At 42.5% G+C, this 16,066-nt stretch overlaps 1 protein-coding gene across 4 annotated transcripts in view; it reads left to right on the top strand.

Moving 5' to 3' along the window:
• Positions 1-666: 666 nt before the first annotated feature.
• Positions 667-16,066, top strand: part of upf2 (UPF2 regulator of nonsense mediated mRNA decay) — a 24,517-nt gene continuing 9,117 nt past the window's right edge. For all 4 annotated transcript variants that reach the window (XM_080420772.1, XM_080420771.1, XM_080420773.1 and 1 more), the window contains exons 1-16: positions 667-730; positions 1,877-2,250; positions 3,271-4,050; positions 4,565-4,725; positions 4,843-5,034; positions 5,119-5,277; positions 5,725-5,828; positions 6,117-6,202; positions 6,318-6,426; positions 7,050-7,163; positions 7,293-7,409; positions 7,579-7,764; positions 8,145-8,348; positions 9,991-10,266; positions 11,227-11,410; positions 15,676-15,827. In XM_080420772.1, the coding sequence (XP_080276898.1) occupies positions 1,877-2,250; positions 3,271-4,050; positions 4,565-4,725; positions 4,843-5,034; positions 5,119-5,277; positions 5,725-5,828; positions 6,117-6,202; positions 6,318-6,426; positions 7,050-7,163; positions 7,293-7,409; positions 7,579-7,764; positions 8,145-8,348; positions 9,991-10,266; positions 11,227-11,410; positions 15,676-15,827 (3,198 nt within the window). In that variant the 5' untranslated portion in view covers positions 667-730. The remainder of the gene's footprint in view (positions 731-1,876; positions 2,251-3,270; positions 4,051-4,564; positions 4,726-4,842; positions 5,035-5,118; positions 5,278-5,724; positions 5,829-6,116; positions 6,203-6,317; positions 6,427-7,049; positions 7,164-7,292; positions 7,410-7,578; positions 7,765-8,144; positions 8,349-9,990; positions 10,267-11,226; positions 11,411-15,675; positions 15,828-16,066) is intronic.

The following is a 16,066-nucleotide window of genomic DNA, read 5'->3' as shown; positions in this document are numbered from 1 at the left end:
CCAAATATATATATTTTTTTCTTTTCAATTTGGACAAAATAGCCAATTTTACATGGAGTTGGACAGATATCTCTAGTGCCCACATATCCTGTATCCTTTGAGCTAGTAACTCTTGTTTTTTAGTCAGGCAGGATTATTTTAGCCAAAGTCAAACCAACAGGGTCAGGGTTGCCATGTCCGCTTATTATAAGCCACTTTTGGCTTGTTTTTCTGTGAAGTTGCTTGTACATATTAGCGGGTTGCGTTTTTTTGGGCTTGTTTCTAAAGTGTCGTTGCTTATTTCGGCTTGTTTCCTTAATGTTGTTTAAACCAGTGGTTCTCAATTATTTTCAGGTCAAGGACCCCCAAATTAATATGTATTTGTCTGTGGACAGTGGGTGCCAGAGACCCCCATACAAAATTGAGTGGGAAAATATTCCTAATTTTTCACTTAAAAAAATATCTTTCTTTGACAATAGCAGATCTACAAGCTCACACGTCGCATTGCGACGCATTGTGAGCTTGTAGATCGGCTATTTTCAAATAGCAATGTGTTCAGGACCTGAACACGTTGCTATTTGAGAATAGCAATGTGAACTTCAGGTGGCCTATTCGCTTATTTTGGGCTTGTTTTCATAGCCACGGTTGCTTATTTCCCTCACAAAACCTGGCAACACAGAACAGGGTCCTGACTGCTCTTCACACGGAAACCAGCGTTCAATGCTGATGTTTATTTTGCTACAAATTGAAGGTAAATTCTTTACATTTTTAACATGTTAAAGCAGATTTATGCTTAATACAGGCAGATTATATAGTCTATATTTACAAGTGCACGATACACACACAAAAATAGACAATGTGGGGAAACTGTGCGCCTGTCAAGGCATTTGTTTACATCGGTGCTTCCATTCAAGCGGCCTAATAATAATGCTTCACTGCTAACGTTAGCTAACGGGACTCCCTCTTTCTTTGGTGTTTCGCTCAGGTGGGCGTGGCTGTATGCCCAATCCTAATAACCCTGATTCTCAAGGACCGCCTCAAAACCACGCCCACCTGGTCGAAACGCCAAAGAATGAGGCTCTCCTTTTAGGCTAACGTTAACTTTGTGAATTGCACGTTATTTTTTTTATTGCTGATTAAAACTGAACTACGTTTCCTAGCACCAGTTTATATCAGTAACACAATATATAAGATGCTAGTTCGTCGGCTAAGCAACATATTTGAGCCAGTATCTGCCTAACTTTGGCATAACAACAAGGAAGTGCTTGTTGGCTAATGTTAGCTGATGATACGCTGCTGAACGTTGACAGGAGGCCGTGCCGCCCAATCTGTGGGCGTGAGACCTAGTAGTAGCCACTAGCCAGTGGTGGAAAAAGTAATGTATATAAATAAATACATGTATCAATACTGCAATGTAAAAATACTACTGCTACGAGAAATGTACTTTTACTCAAGAATTCTAAATCTACTTGAGTAAAAGTACAAAAGTATTGGTGGCACAAAAATAAATGTACTTAAAGTACCAAACGTAGAAAGTACTCATTATGCAGAATGTCCCGTTACACACGTTTTCTTATGTATTAAATGTATTAAAATATTTTGAAAATAGCCGATCTATAAGCTCACATTGCGTAGCGCATTGTGAGCTTGTAGATCGGCTATTTTATTTATATTTAATGTGTATAGGGCTGAAGTGGTTATGTATGTTTTGTAATTATAATCAAAATCTACAAAGTAATTATAAACTAAACTTCTGTCCTGCCATTTATTCCATGGCAGGACAGAAGATGTGCACAGCCGTGTCCTTAGTTGCACGGCTGCTTATTATCTTTAATATTAGGTACTGCATGTATTCAAGATCCAGATGTACACTAATTATTATTTCTCTCGTCTCCAGATGCCTGCTGAACGCAAGCGATCAGTGAACATGGATGAGAAGGAGACAGGCTCTTTCAGTAATAAAGAAAAGGAGAAAGACCGCGATGGAGAGAGGAGAGCGGGCGTGTCTCGAGACAAGACGAAAGATGACGCCAAAATAAGTGGCAAAAAAGATGGTGGGAAAGCTTCGGAGGAGAAGAGGAAGCGTATAGAGGAGGAAAAGAGGAAGAGGGAGGAAAAGGAGCGAAAGAAGAAAGAGGAGGAGAAACAGAAGGCGGAGGAGGAACAAAGGAAGAAGGAGGAAGAGGAGAGGAAGCAGCAGGAGGAGGAGGAGAAGAGGCTTCAGGAGGAAGAGGCCAAGAGGCAGCGTGAGGAAGAGGCGGCTCAGCAGAAGTAAGTGGTGTTCATCTTTGCGTTGTTATATTAAAACTGACTTATTGTTACTTTACTTTGATTTGTCAATGTAATTAATATTGCTCATTGTTAAAACAACTATGTCACAGTCAGAGGAAGCCTATCAAAATGTAAAGGAAACATGGTGGTTAGTGTGAATAAATTGTGGTTGTGGTGGCAGGCTTTGGGCTTGGTTGTGAAACAGTCAGTGCCAGCTCTGCTGACAGTAAAAATGCTGACCGTGAGGCTGGCAGGCTGCATAGACACCAGCCACGGGAGACAAGGCTTTAGAATGATTTAACGGGACATTTTGACTAGCCTGTTTTAGGCACAGGAGATGAGTGTATTTTCTTAAATGATTTAACCCATTAAGACCTGGAACGCATCTGTGTCACTTTTTGATTTGAGCTAAAAAAGCATTATTTTACACTTTGGATATTTAAAAATAGCAGATATACAAGCTCATACGAGCTTGTAGATCTGCTATTTTAGAAAAATCGTGAAAATGTGTGCAAATCTTTATATATATATATATATATATATATATTTAAAGCTAAAATTTGTAGCTCAAATCTTTGCTTCTGGGGTCCCTGGAACAAAATGTTTTGAGATGGGGGTCCGTGGCCAAATTCATATAGTTTTGGGGGTCCTTGACATGAAAAAGTTTGAGCACCACTGACATAGAAACATACGTTTTTCAGAATACTGTTGGGATTTAGAAGACATTTGTAGAATCGGCTCCAGGTCTTAATGGGTTAATATTTATTATTTTATATATGTTGGCAGAGTAAGCCGAATTGTAAAACCTTTACCGCCCCCTGAAACTCTGATCCCTTCGCTGTGGTAAAATGTCAGAGTCTCATGCAGCGGGACAGCCCATTATTCTAAAAAAAGACTGTATCAGAATCTCTTTGATAGGCAGCCATGACACATGCTACCGTGGGCCATTCTCATTCTGTGGTCCTCTTTCGCTGCCTACTGTCCCTCACCCTCCCAACTCATCTGTCCTTGTCTCTGCAGGGAAAAGGAGGAGGGGCATCAGCTGCACCAGGAGGCCTGGGAGCGCCACCATTGCAGAAAGGAACTCCGCGTCAAGAACCAGAGCGCCCACGAGAGTCGGCCCGAGGAAGCCTTCTTCAGCCGCTTGGACTCCAGCCTTAAGAAGAACACCGCCTTTGTCAAGAAGTTGCGAACGCTCACCGAGCAGCAACGAGACTCCCTCTCCAACGACTTTGGCTCGCTCAACCTCAGCAAGTACATCGGCGAGGGCGTGAGCTCGGTCGTGGAGGCCAAGCTGAAGATCTCTGACGTGGGCTGCGCCGTGCACCTCTGCTCCCTCTTCCACCAGCGCTACGTCGAGTTCGCCCCGTTGCTGCTGCAAGCATGGAAGAAGCACTTTGAGGCAAGGAAGGAGGAGAAGACGCCCAACGTGAGCAAGCTGCGCACGGACCTGCGCTTCATCGCCGAGCTCACGATCGTCGGCTTGTTCACAGACAAGGAGGGGCTGTCGCTCATCTATGAGCAGGTGAAGAGCATCATCGGGACGGACCGGGAGACACACACACATGTGTCAGTGGTCATTAGTTTCTGTAAGCATTGCGGGGACGACATCGCTGGCCTGTTGCCCCGCAAGGTGAAACTGGCCTCTGAGAAGTTTGGCCTGGCCTTCCCACCCAGTGAAATCATAAACACAGAGAAGCAGCAGCCCTTCCAGAACCTCCTGAGGGAATACTTCACCTCACTCACCAAGCATCTGAAGAAGGACCACCGAGAGCTGCAGAACATTGAACGTCAGAACAGGTGACTTGTTATTATAGCTTAAGCTTTCATGTAGATTTTATTCAGTCTGTGGTTAGCTGTGACCACACACAGCTAAATAATGTAAGCCACTCTGTCGGCCGCCGCCGGTTGGTACAATGTTTTCAAACACTGAGCTGAGCTTACCACAGATGTTGTGCTTTGTTCAGTCACCTGCGCACAGTGGAACAGGTGTATTGTAATCGCTGGTGTCTAGGGCCAATCTGTTTGTCAAAATGTATGTGTAAAACCATGGCCAAATTGGGAGGACCTTTGGCTAAGGTTTGCTATTGTTTTAGTTATTTATTTATTTATTGTTAGTTATTTTATTTTTAAATCGGTAACCGGTCAATGTTTATCCCTATGCTCAAAGTGTGCGAGAGACGACGGCATGGCTGCACGACGATCTACGATACACAGAAAAATTGTGTGTGCTGTGGCAATAATATCTCAGTTAGAGCATTACTAATATTTTCTCTTTACACTAAGTTATAACTTTGCTCTCTCCCCTCATCAGGCGTATCCTCCACTCTAAAGGGGAGCTAAGTGAGGACAGACACAAACAGTATGAGGAATTCGCCACATCCTACCAGAAGCTGCTGGCCAACACTCAGTCCCTCGCTGACCTGCTTGATGAAAACATGCCAGAGCTGCCTCAGGACAAGACTGTGCAGGAAGGTGGGTTATGAGTGACTCCTACTACGTCCATCTAGTTTATACAGGCTACTGCCGGGATTGAAAAATACCGTTCATGTTTGTGTACTCTCTAATATTTTGTCTTTGTGGTGCCCACAGAGCATGGTCCTGGGATTGACATCTTCACTCCAGGCAAGCCTGGAGAGTATGACCTAGATGGAGGCATCTGGGAAGACGAGGATGCGCGGAACTTCTACGAGAACATGGTGGACCTGAAAGCCTTCGTCCCCGCCATCCTCTTCAAGGACAACGACAAGGGCGGCCTGGGCAAAGACAAGGACGATGCCAAAGGTACTAAAGTTATTTGTGCCATTGACATGCATGCATACACATTAAGATCATGCACACAGTTGTAATCCTGTTTCTTGTGATCAGACACCAAAGAGGCGAAGGACGTGGCGACTCTGGCGACCACCACAGAGGAACTGGAGCTGGAACTGGAGGCTCTGGATATCGCTGACGACCCACTGGAACTGGAGGGACCAGATGAGACGGAGAACGAAGAACTGGCCAAGAAACTGTTGGACGAGCAAGGTAGAGATGAACACACTTCCTCACTCACTGTCTGACAAGCATACCCACTACTGAGTGAGACGTTCCCTCTCTCTGATAGTTTGATTTCACTCGCCCAACCTCCCACGTTGATTATGTGAAGGCTGGATAATAAACTGCATATAGACTCCTTCCATCTTTCATCCTGAAGTAAAGTGTGTTTTGTGGACTCACAAAAACGTTATTAAATTCTTCTTATCTTTGAGAAAACAGCCTATGAAAAACCAACATGGCATTCATAAACACACAGTCCCTCAATTATGTGTGTGTCATAGTGACATTCCTAAACTACAGCTATGGTGTGGTGTCCTTTTTGTACAAATAAATTAATAAGATGAGATAAGATATGTGCAAGTACAACTTGTACTTTTTGATAATTTATTACACTTGTATTTGACATCAATCACATTCATTGTTTTATGTGTGAAGAACAAGAGGATGAGGAGGCCAGCACTGGGTCACACCTGAAGTTAATAGTGGACGCCTTCCTTCAGCAGCTTCCCAACTGCGTCAACAGAGACCTCATAGACAAGGTACAGTGATCTTAAACTCGAAAGACTTGAATAAGGGTTTCCACTACTGGGCCAGGCAGGACTTAAAGTATTTAGGTGTTCTCAAACGTTCTTAAATAGCAATTATATGAATTTATTAGTGGGTTTGGGAAGTATTGAAAGACTAAAATGTTTTATTAGCAATTATTTCAGTTTAAAAAAAAAAAAGGACAAGTCATTGTAAATAATTGCCATTAAAATAACTGAACAGGAGGTGTTTCAATCCCCTGTAATATGTAAGACATTGCATGTATTTCTGTATTCCCGCAGGCTGCCATGGATTTCTGCATGAACATGAACACCAAATCCAACCGGAGGAAGCTTGTCCGTGCCCTCTTCACTGTTCCCAGACAGAGGTAGAACTTTGCATGACCTGTGTGGTTGTGGTTACTAACTCCACCAGGTGGTGCTGTTGTCATGTTTTATTGCAAGACTAGGAGAAGCCCTCACACTGTTGTTGTCCTTGGACAGGTTGGATCTCCTGCCCTTCTACTCTCGCCTGGTGGCGACCCTTCACCCCTGCATGTCAGATGTAGCAGAAGACCTGTGTTCCATGCTGAAGGGAGACTTCAGGTTTCACGTAGGTCATCTCTGTTGCCACACCCCTTTGTGCTCTGCAGATAAGATAAGATTTGACAACTGTCGCTACACCTATGTGTCAGTGTTGATCGACTACCTTTTTTCACTGACGAAAACTAAATAAAAACTAAGCTATGATGACTAAAACTAAGACTAAATATATTGACAATTTCGTCAACAAATAAAAACTAGACTAAAATGTTAGTGAGGGACGAGTGGAGAAGAGATCCAGTAAAACTAAAAGACAAGTCATTTTATATTTGGTTGCGCTCTGTGTTGCGCTCTGAAAATAGCAGATCTACAAGCTCACAACGCCTCGCGCTGCGACGCGTTGTGAGCTTGTAGATCTGCTATTTTCAGAGTGCAACCAAGTGTAAAATCAGCCATTACGACGCCATCAAGGCACCGCCAAGATACATTTTAGTCGACTAAATCAACTGTAAGATTTAGTCGACTATAATCTTATGATATTTAGTCGACTAAAACTAGACTAACAGTAAAACATTTCAGGTGACTAAAATATGACTAAAACTAAATGGAATTTGATTCAAAAGACTATGACTAAAACTGAATCAAGATTTGCTGTCAAAATCAACACTGCTATGTGTTCTGCTGCTGCCACAGATTCGGAAGAAGGACCAGATTAACATCGAAACCAAAAACAAAACGGTGAGGTTCATTGGGGAGCTAGCCAAGTTCAAGATGTTCTCCAAAACGGACTCGCTTTATTGTCTGAAGGTAGGTGACAAATCGCTACTCTGTGTCTAAAGCTTTAACCCCATGATCAGATTGATGTTAATCACTTGTAAAAGGATATTATTACAAAGGAGAGGGGGGTGTGTGTGTGTGTGTGTGTGTGTTCTCCAGATGCTTCTGTCGGATTTCTCCCATCATCACATAGAGATGGCTTGCACTCTGCTCGAGACCTGCGGACGTTTCCTCTTCAGGTCCCCTGAATCCCACCTAAGAACCAGCGTCCTCCTGGTACACACTCTCTCACACACATACACACACACACACACACACACACACACCACACACTCACACTCACACACATTGCATTCATCCAGATAACTTTTAATATGGGCAGAATATTGGTGTTCATAATGGAAATCACACCCAAATTATCACCATCTTTTCCTCTGCGTCCCAGGAACAAATGATGCGTAAAAAGCAAGCGCAGCACCTAGACGCACGCTACGTGACCATGGTGGAGAATGCCTACTATTACTGCAACCCCCCGCCCATGGAGAAGACGGTGAGGAAAAAGAGGCCTCCGCTGCACGAGTACATACGCAAGCTGCTCTACAAAGACCTGTCCAAGGTCACCACCGAGAAGGTACAGTCACTCTATGAGTAGAGAGAGGTATATCTCATAGCCAAACTTTGTTTTGGTGATTTCATTGTGTATTTTCAGACTGTAGATAGTGGACTGTATTCTGTATGTACCTGTTAACCTAAAGTTCTGTCAATAAGGGAAATAAACGATTACAATTATTTTATCTCTATTTTATATTTCTAATTCTCCTCAAACTCTGAGTAACAGTTGCATACTACACTTCATTGTCACATGTTATGACAACAAAAAAAAGTACTTTGTGTCAACACAATATTTCATGCTGTTGATCCTGTGCTTACGTTTTACTGTTTCATTTTTTCCCTTTACTTTATCGTATCCTCTTCTTTCTTTTCAACGAACCCCACCATTTCCCACCTCAGGTGCTGAGGCAGATGCGCAAGCTACCGTGGCAGGATCCGGAGATCAAGAGCTACCTGATCTGCTGCATGGTCAACATCTGGAACGTCAAGTACAACAGCATCCACTGTGTGGCCAACCTGCTGGCAGGCCTGGTGGCCTACCAGGAGGACGTGGGCATCCACGTGGTGGACGGAGTGCTGGAGGACATCCGCCTGGGCATGGAGGTGAGGAGTGTGTCGAGGAATGAACATAATCAGTCAGTGAGTGACCACAGTGGCACTGGTTGAAGTGAACGTTACGGAATAAGATGCTGTAAACAACATTCAGCCACTAGATGTCACGACTACATGTGACGACACCTGTGGCATAAGGTTCCTTATTTCCACCGGGTAACGTTTCTTTAACACATTGCATGCCAGTCGCGTAGATCTACGCGAACCTATTTAAAGCCGCAGCGTGCCAGTCGCGTAGATCTACGCGAACCGCCGATTCCCATGTTAAGTGCCCCAGGTGCACTTTCCGAATTTTTTTGATCCATTTCCGTTTCCGGTTTCCGGTCGGAAACGGAATTATTCGGGTTCCGGTTTTTTCGATCGTATCCGCTTCCTGTCTGGGATCCTGTTTAAAACTCGATTTTCTCTGGTTGTTGTTTTTCTCCTCGCTGATCACTGTTTACCGTTGATCGGCTGTAGCTTCAAGATGGCGGCACGGATTTGGAAACTGTTTTCGCTCGCCGTTTCTCACGGATCCGCTGTGTGTTTAGAACCAAATGAACGCGCACTTTTAACTTATTTAGCGAGGTCTGTGGCGACATGAAAAAAACTAAAAAACAACAATAAAACGCTGGCACTGGTGAGTACATTATGAGATTAAACTCTGGCATGGAATGTGTTAAGGCAGCACTCTTGCAGTTTGCATCATTGTAATGCAGCTTCTGCCTCCAAGCTTCTGTTTAAGGAAAAAAGTACCTTCCCCAATGAAAATGGAAGCAACTAGATAATGGCTGTCGTGAGCTCATTGATGTAAACACATTTTTCTTTTTAAATTAACTGTTCTGCACCTTTTAGAAATGTTTTCGTTTTTTTTATTCAGATCTATATAAGAATCACTTTTAAATCAGAGTTAAATTAGTTTTTTTTTGTGTACCTAAAATGAGCTCAACTGATTAAAAAGTCAGTGGCAGTGAATGAGTTAAAAGTATTTTTTGTCTTTGTCAGTACAGAAGACATTGGCTGTGTGACAATATTTGGAAAATGTCAAAATAGAATACAATTATGAATTTCTTGTTTTGATCCTGACCTTTGAACAGACATTTAAAAGACCAAGGGTATAAGCTAGGCTTAATGTACCACAAAGACTAAGTGAAAAGCTGTCAAAGTCGTCATTCCAAGGAGTGTGTTTCTGTGTTGTGGGGACATGTGAGGAGACTGTATGACTTCACCTCCTCAAAATGACAAAACATGTGGCTTTGGTGACAAACACAATCCCTTCTCGAGGCTTTTTTCCTTGCAGCTTTGATGACCGCTCTGTGTAATGACACTCTGAAAAATACTATTTGAGCTGAAATGCATCAGCTGTGCACAGTAAAGTCTTCTTCTTTAACACTGACATTTTACTGTGTGTGATGCAATATTCACCTATTGATAATGAACTGTCTTTTTTTAACTTGGCACTCTACCTTTTTTTGTGTATATACATTATTTTATTCAATCTGTATGGTAGGCAGGGTATGTTAAGTACATGGGTAGGACATGAAATGTACATAATGCAGATTTAACCCTTACAATATAGGTGGTACAAACATAATATGCAACCCCCTCCCTTTCATTTCTTTTCACCAACACAAACACACTTTTTCCCCCCAAGGTCAACCAGCCCAAGTTTAACCAGCGGCGTATCAGCAGCGCCAAGTTCCTGGGCGAGCTCTACAATTACCGTATGGTGGAGTCCGCTGTTATCTTCCGCACCCTATTCTCCTTCATTTCCTTCGGGGTGAACCAAGATGGGAGCCCCAGTCCCCTGGATCCCCCAGAGCACCTCTTCCGAATCAGATTGGTTTGCACTCTGCTGGACACCTGCGGCCAGTACTTTGACAGGGGCTCCAGCAAAAGGAAGTTGGACTGTTTCCTCATTTACTTCCAGGCATGTATGCTCTTACCGTGCCCTTTATTTTGACTGTCTGACATCATACTGTAGTCATTTCGCTTTTGTCCATAGTAACTTCAAATGAATAAACAAATTATCAATATCAGTTATTCTATATTGGATTAAATCAGATATCTCTCATACCGTGGTTAGGAAGAATATTCGATATTGATTGGCTGAGGTGCGTCGTGTATTATTTTCAGATAACGGCATGGCTATAGTTTCATCACCGTTCTAAATTAATGTGCATGATAAACCTTGTATTGTATTAACAGTTATTTTAGCTAAATGTTAGCTCAAATTATTATTACTGTTTAAATTAGCCTCTGGCGTGTGTTATTTTTGGTAAACCGTATTGCATTTATTGGATTATAGAATTACAAGAGAATGCAAGCACAACTCCAACTTATTTAAATAGTTTCTTAGTGCGTGCACGGTCTAGAAAAGTTCCTCAAAGGGAATACAAGTACTCACAGAAATGTCCTTCAGGCACTTTTATTTCGTTTGGCACAGGCAGCATACGTGTTCGGCCACAAAGCCTGGTAATGCCGAGGAAGGCTTTGTGCCGAAACACGTATGCCGTATGCTGCTCGTGCCAACTAAATAAAGGTGCCTGAAGGACATTTCTGTGAGTTGCGGGGATTCCCTCTGATGGAGTGGATTATCCCTTGATCCCCAGGGGAAAACTCACGTTTAAAATTGCCAGGAAGTACGGAATAGGATTATCTTAAAACAGTATATAGTATGTACATTCTCTACCTCTTAATTTTTATTTATGTACACTCTCGCATCAAGTAGTGCTTAAACTGTATGTGTCAACGTTACAGACAACATCAACACCTCTGTTCTCTGAGGGAACGTTTAGGCAACGTTTAGTCTTGAATCAAGTATTCTAGCCTACAGAGAGTGTGGCGTTTGTTTGCCTGACGACATTGTTTTACTGTATGGCCAATGCAGCGGTACGTCTGGTGGAAAAAGGGCGTGGAAGTGTGGAGCACGGACCACCCGTTCCCCATAGACATCGACTACATGATCAGCGACACCCTGGAGCTGCTCAGGCCTAAGATGAGACTCAGCTGCTCCCTGGAGGAGGCCACCAAAGAGGTCACCGATCTGGAGAGGGAGGTTCTGGTCAAACTAGGTATGCTCCTCCTGCCTCCTGGCCTCAAACACACACACTACAAAACCATGTTTAAAAGTCTCTTCCAAGGCCGATGTTTTACTGCACGTGTGAGAATGTGTCAGGCAACCTCTCAGGTTCCATGCTTGCTCTCTGTCTTGCCGGTCGGGTAGCATTCCACTCTGTGTAGGCAGGTAGATGATGACTGATCACTCGTCACTCTTTGACAGATTCAACTCATCCAAGCACACATATTACGCAGACAAAACAGTTGTGAGCTGGGTCCGAAATGAACGGCAAAACAAAACATTTTTACAACAAAATATCAGCATTGATGTTTCAGCAATTAACAAAATATCAACCTTGGCTCACAGCATCTGCACTTTTCTTGCAATAAAATATCAGCCTTGTTGGCTCATCAGCACAGCAGTAATGACTTAGTACTCTGTTCTGTGACTTGTTTACTTCCACTATGCTGGCATGTGCTATGTCTCCTATGTGCACATACTAGTTGTACTTAACACATATCACAAAATCTCTATTGTGAGTATTCACTTACTGGATTGTCTTTTTTTCACATACCCAAGAAGAAACGTGGCGCTTTCGTTTTAAAACTAAGTTTAGTGGTTAATTGTTCACCACCACAATAGTGGAGAGGGGGTAACTGTATGAAACGGTCTCTTGTCTGTGCGTGTGTGAGTGCGTTTGTTTGTCCGTCACACTGTATTGCTGACTTTGTGCCACTAGACAAGTCAAAGAGGATCTAATAAACAAGGGACGGATTATCGTACCAACCAAGTTAAGATGTGGAAAACCCCAGAAGGAAAGAAGGAAGGAGGAAGAAAACAATAGATCAGAAGCCTACCATACACGACTTTGAAAAGAGTTTGAAATCTGACACCCTCTCGCATCTAAAGACAACGTGTCATAGTTGTCATCACAGTCTTAGCATAGAGTTGATCATGTAAAATTAGAGGAAATAACAAATGCAGTAATGTCTGGAATGTATCCTATGAGAAGTGGCAAATAAGAGCTAAGATAAGGTCTTATCTTAGCTCTATTGATCCTGTGAGGGAAATTCAGTCGCCAAAGGCAGCATAGCAGTTAAGATACAGTTACAGGGCAAGTTCTGTACCTACAGCAGTCTGTATGTACAGTCTGTGACAGTGAAAAGTGGTTTTAGCCGTAAATGTAGCCCGTTTCATAATGAAAAACACCTCTCCTGAAAATGGTATGAGTCATTTGTAAAAAGCACACTGCACCTGTTATGGTGTTACACCACATGGTTACCTATCAGATTCTGTGCTCTACATCACTGCAGTGAGGTTAGGTCACGCGCACCATGTCTGTGACACAAGCTAAACAAGTATGTTGGAGTGAATTTCGTTGCTGTACTAGGACCTGCAGATAAATCGGGATGCCAGATAATAAAGGTTATGAAAAAGAGCTAGCTGGCTGGGCTTGAGACCCAAATAAAAATGTTTTGACCAACTTTTTTCATTTAACTCAGTTACATTTAACATTTCTGAACTCCACAAATGGAGAGTCTTAATAACTTGGCAATACTTGCCATTGAGTGACTAAACAAATGGACTTTAAAGAAGGACTAGGAACATGGCTTCGAGAGACAATGATCAGGAAGGTGTACAGGGTCTTTGTTCAACTCAGTGTGTCTGTATAGTGTGTCAAAGAGTTTTGTGTGTGCGCACGTGTGCACACATGCTTATGTAACCTATCTGTGTAAGTCTCTCTCAATTTAAATGCGTATCCATTCACTGGACCTTTTCAGGAGTCAAGCTACAGTATTTCTGTTGGCATCCCTGACTATAGTCTATTGACTGAAGCCATTAGATTTGGGTTTGGCTATTTTGCATCTACTTAATTTGATAGGCAAGCTGAAACGGCAACCATGGACTGTATCAGCGGTGTGAGAGAGGTTGCAGGCAAAATAATGCATTAGTGAGGATTCTGTTAATGAATGATTTGATGCTGAAATGTAATGCATTAATGAGATGTGATGAGTTATGACAAAGTGGGGATGAAAATAACGTTAGATTAACCACTTTTTTTTCTCCCATGTGAGATGTGGTCCGGTCAAGGCATTAAATACCAGGGCCAAATTTTCAGCCTTGGGTGGGCAAATGTGTCAAGGCCCAAGCCAGTAGAAGAGACTGTCCTTCAGCAGGTAGAGGTCTGCCCACTGCTCCTGTCGACCCCCCGAAAGGACGCCATAAACGCCATAAATGAGTAGTTTATCACAGAACAATTTAATCAGCCGACCACTCCAAAATGCATGTGTATTCTCATTCTGTGTGTTTCACACAAGTCACCACACACATGACCCAGATGTATGTAGAACATGGAGTCAGGGGGTACCGGGTACTAGACATATCTGGCATTTGCCCTAACGTATACGTTTTATGTGTTGCTTAGTGTAGTTCTTACATTTTGGGGCATATTGCACACAAACTGGACTATTAAAATGATTGCATAATGATACGCAACACAAAAAGGCTGTGTATATGCATTGTATCTTTTGTCTAGTAAAAACAATGTTTGGTGGGTGTCATTTTTCATCTACCAGACATTTGGATGGTAAGCTAAAAAGTAAATTTTTGGACTTTGCCCGTCAGTCCTGTTTTGCCATTTTCTGGCTCACTGATCATTTGGAAATGCAGTCCAATGCATCTATTAATTTATTTAGCTTTGCAATCGCTTTCGTTTGCTCGAAATGTAAAATGATGGGAGGGCCATTTTTAAAGGCTGTTTTCACCAGTAATACCAAGAACCAGAGCTGCCTAGTGTCAAGACCAGAGAGAGTCAGAGAGGCAAGCAAAAAGGCGGAAGCTTTCCGGTAGCAAAGCGTAAGCACCCTTTTTTCGTCACAGTGTAAACAGCTCTGCTGATAGCAACATGTTGTATTGTTTCACAGGTTCAAGTTGTTAACCTAGAATATGCTGAGAATGCCTTCAATATAGCTCCACCCGCGTCTGTGTGCGCGTGCATGCTCAAAAATTAAAGGGACAGCGAGAGTGATTTATGAGGGATATGGAGAGAGACCCCCCATTTACACAGAAGCACCATTGTTTAAGCTTTCATCCCATAACTAGGCTAAGGCATTCCATAGTCCCCCTGCTTACCAAGGACCTTATCTTCAACAGCAGCCTGCCTCCCTCCCTGTCTTGTCTTCACATCCCTCTATCACCACTCACACATAATCCTACAGTCTGGAGTTTCGTGCTCATTACCCTGGTTACTGTCGGAGGCAGAAGCGCACCTGTCTGGTGAAACAATGACTTCCTTGCGAGTTTCTTGCATGACTTACCTCGGTTTATAACTGGTGCTTTTGTTTGTGTGTAAAGCTGCTTGTCCGGTTGGGCGTGCTTCGAGTGTTTTATGATATAATCTGTCCATAACCATCTGTGTGTAATCTGTTTAATGTATCTACGGTACTCACTCTTGGTAAGGAAAAGCCTGTTAAGGCCATGAACATTGTTACCACCTGTAACATGATGCAAATGGATTATTTGAAACTACTTGTGTGTGTCTGTGCGTCTGCGTGCGTGCCATTGTTCTGCTGGGCTCAGACTAGTGTTGATTTCGTCGACTAAAACTATGACAAAAAATGTTTGTCGACTAATTTGTTTCACTGACGAAAACTAAATAAAAACTAAGCTACGATAACAAAAACTAAGATTAAATATAATGACAATTTCGTCAGCAAAGAAAAACTAGACTAAAATGTTAATGAGGGACGAGTGGAGAAGAGATTCAGTAGAACTAAGACAAGTTATTTTATGTTTGGTTGCGCTCGGGTGTTGCACTCTGAAAATAGCAGATCTACAAGCTCACAACGCGTCGCGCTGCGACGCGTTGTGAGCTTGTAGATCGGCTATTTTCAGCATGCAACCAAGTGTAAAATTAGGTATTACGCCATCAAGGCACCGTCAAAATACATTTGTCAACTAAATCAACTGCAGATTTAGTCGACTATAATCTTATGATATTTAGTCGACTAAAACTAGACTAAAACTTAATCATTTCAGATGACTAAAATATGACTAAAACTAAATGGAATTTTATTCAAAAGACTGACTAAAACTGAATCAAAATTTGCTGTCAAAATCAACACTGGCTCAGACTACACCATATTTTTGTCTTTCATGCTGGTCAGGTTATTGTTTCATTATGATTTCTCCAGTTTTGTGTTACACACTTTGGATGAAGTGCTTTATAGATATGTTATTATTATTACTAATCATATTCTTATTATCGCTATTATAAAGGCTTGGTCATGGGGAAGGATGGCCGCGTTACCGGTACCCTGGGTGACGGGGAGGCGATGGACGAGGAAGACGATGACGACGATGAGGAGAGTGGGGCGGAAAAAGAGGAGCAGTCGGGTAACGAGAGCGAGATAAATGAGCAGGAGGAGGAAGTGAGTGTCTGCGCAAAACGTCACACTGTTGTTGTTCACTACACCCACCTCGCAGTGAATTAGGAACCTGTTTGCATTGGTAGACGAGACATAATGACATCACAGTTATAAGAAAAATGAAAACGTTTTTAAACTGTGAATCCCGCCGGTTTGTGTATTGACGGTGCATTTAATCCGGGAACGCATCGGTGTCATGTTAGATTTTAGCGTTAACCATTATTTTATACTTTTGGCTATTC

This window comes from Gymnoscopelus braueri, assembly GCF_963280865.1.
Source record: "Gymnoscopelus braueri genome assembly, chromosome: 23".
In the NCBI taxonomy this organism is placed as follows: Eukaryota; Metazoa; Chordata; class Actinopteri; order Myctophiformes; family Myctophidae; genus Gymnoscopelus; species Gymnoscopelus braueri.
This window is presented reverse-complemented; position numbering and strand designations above follow the sequence as displayed.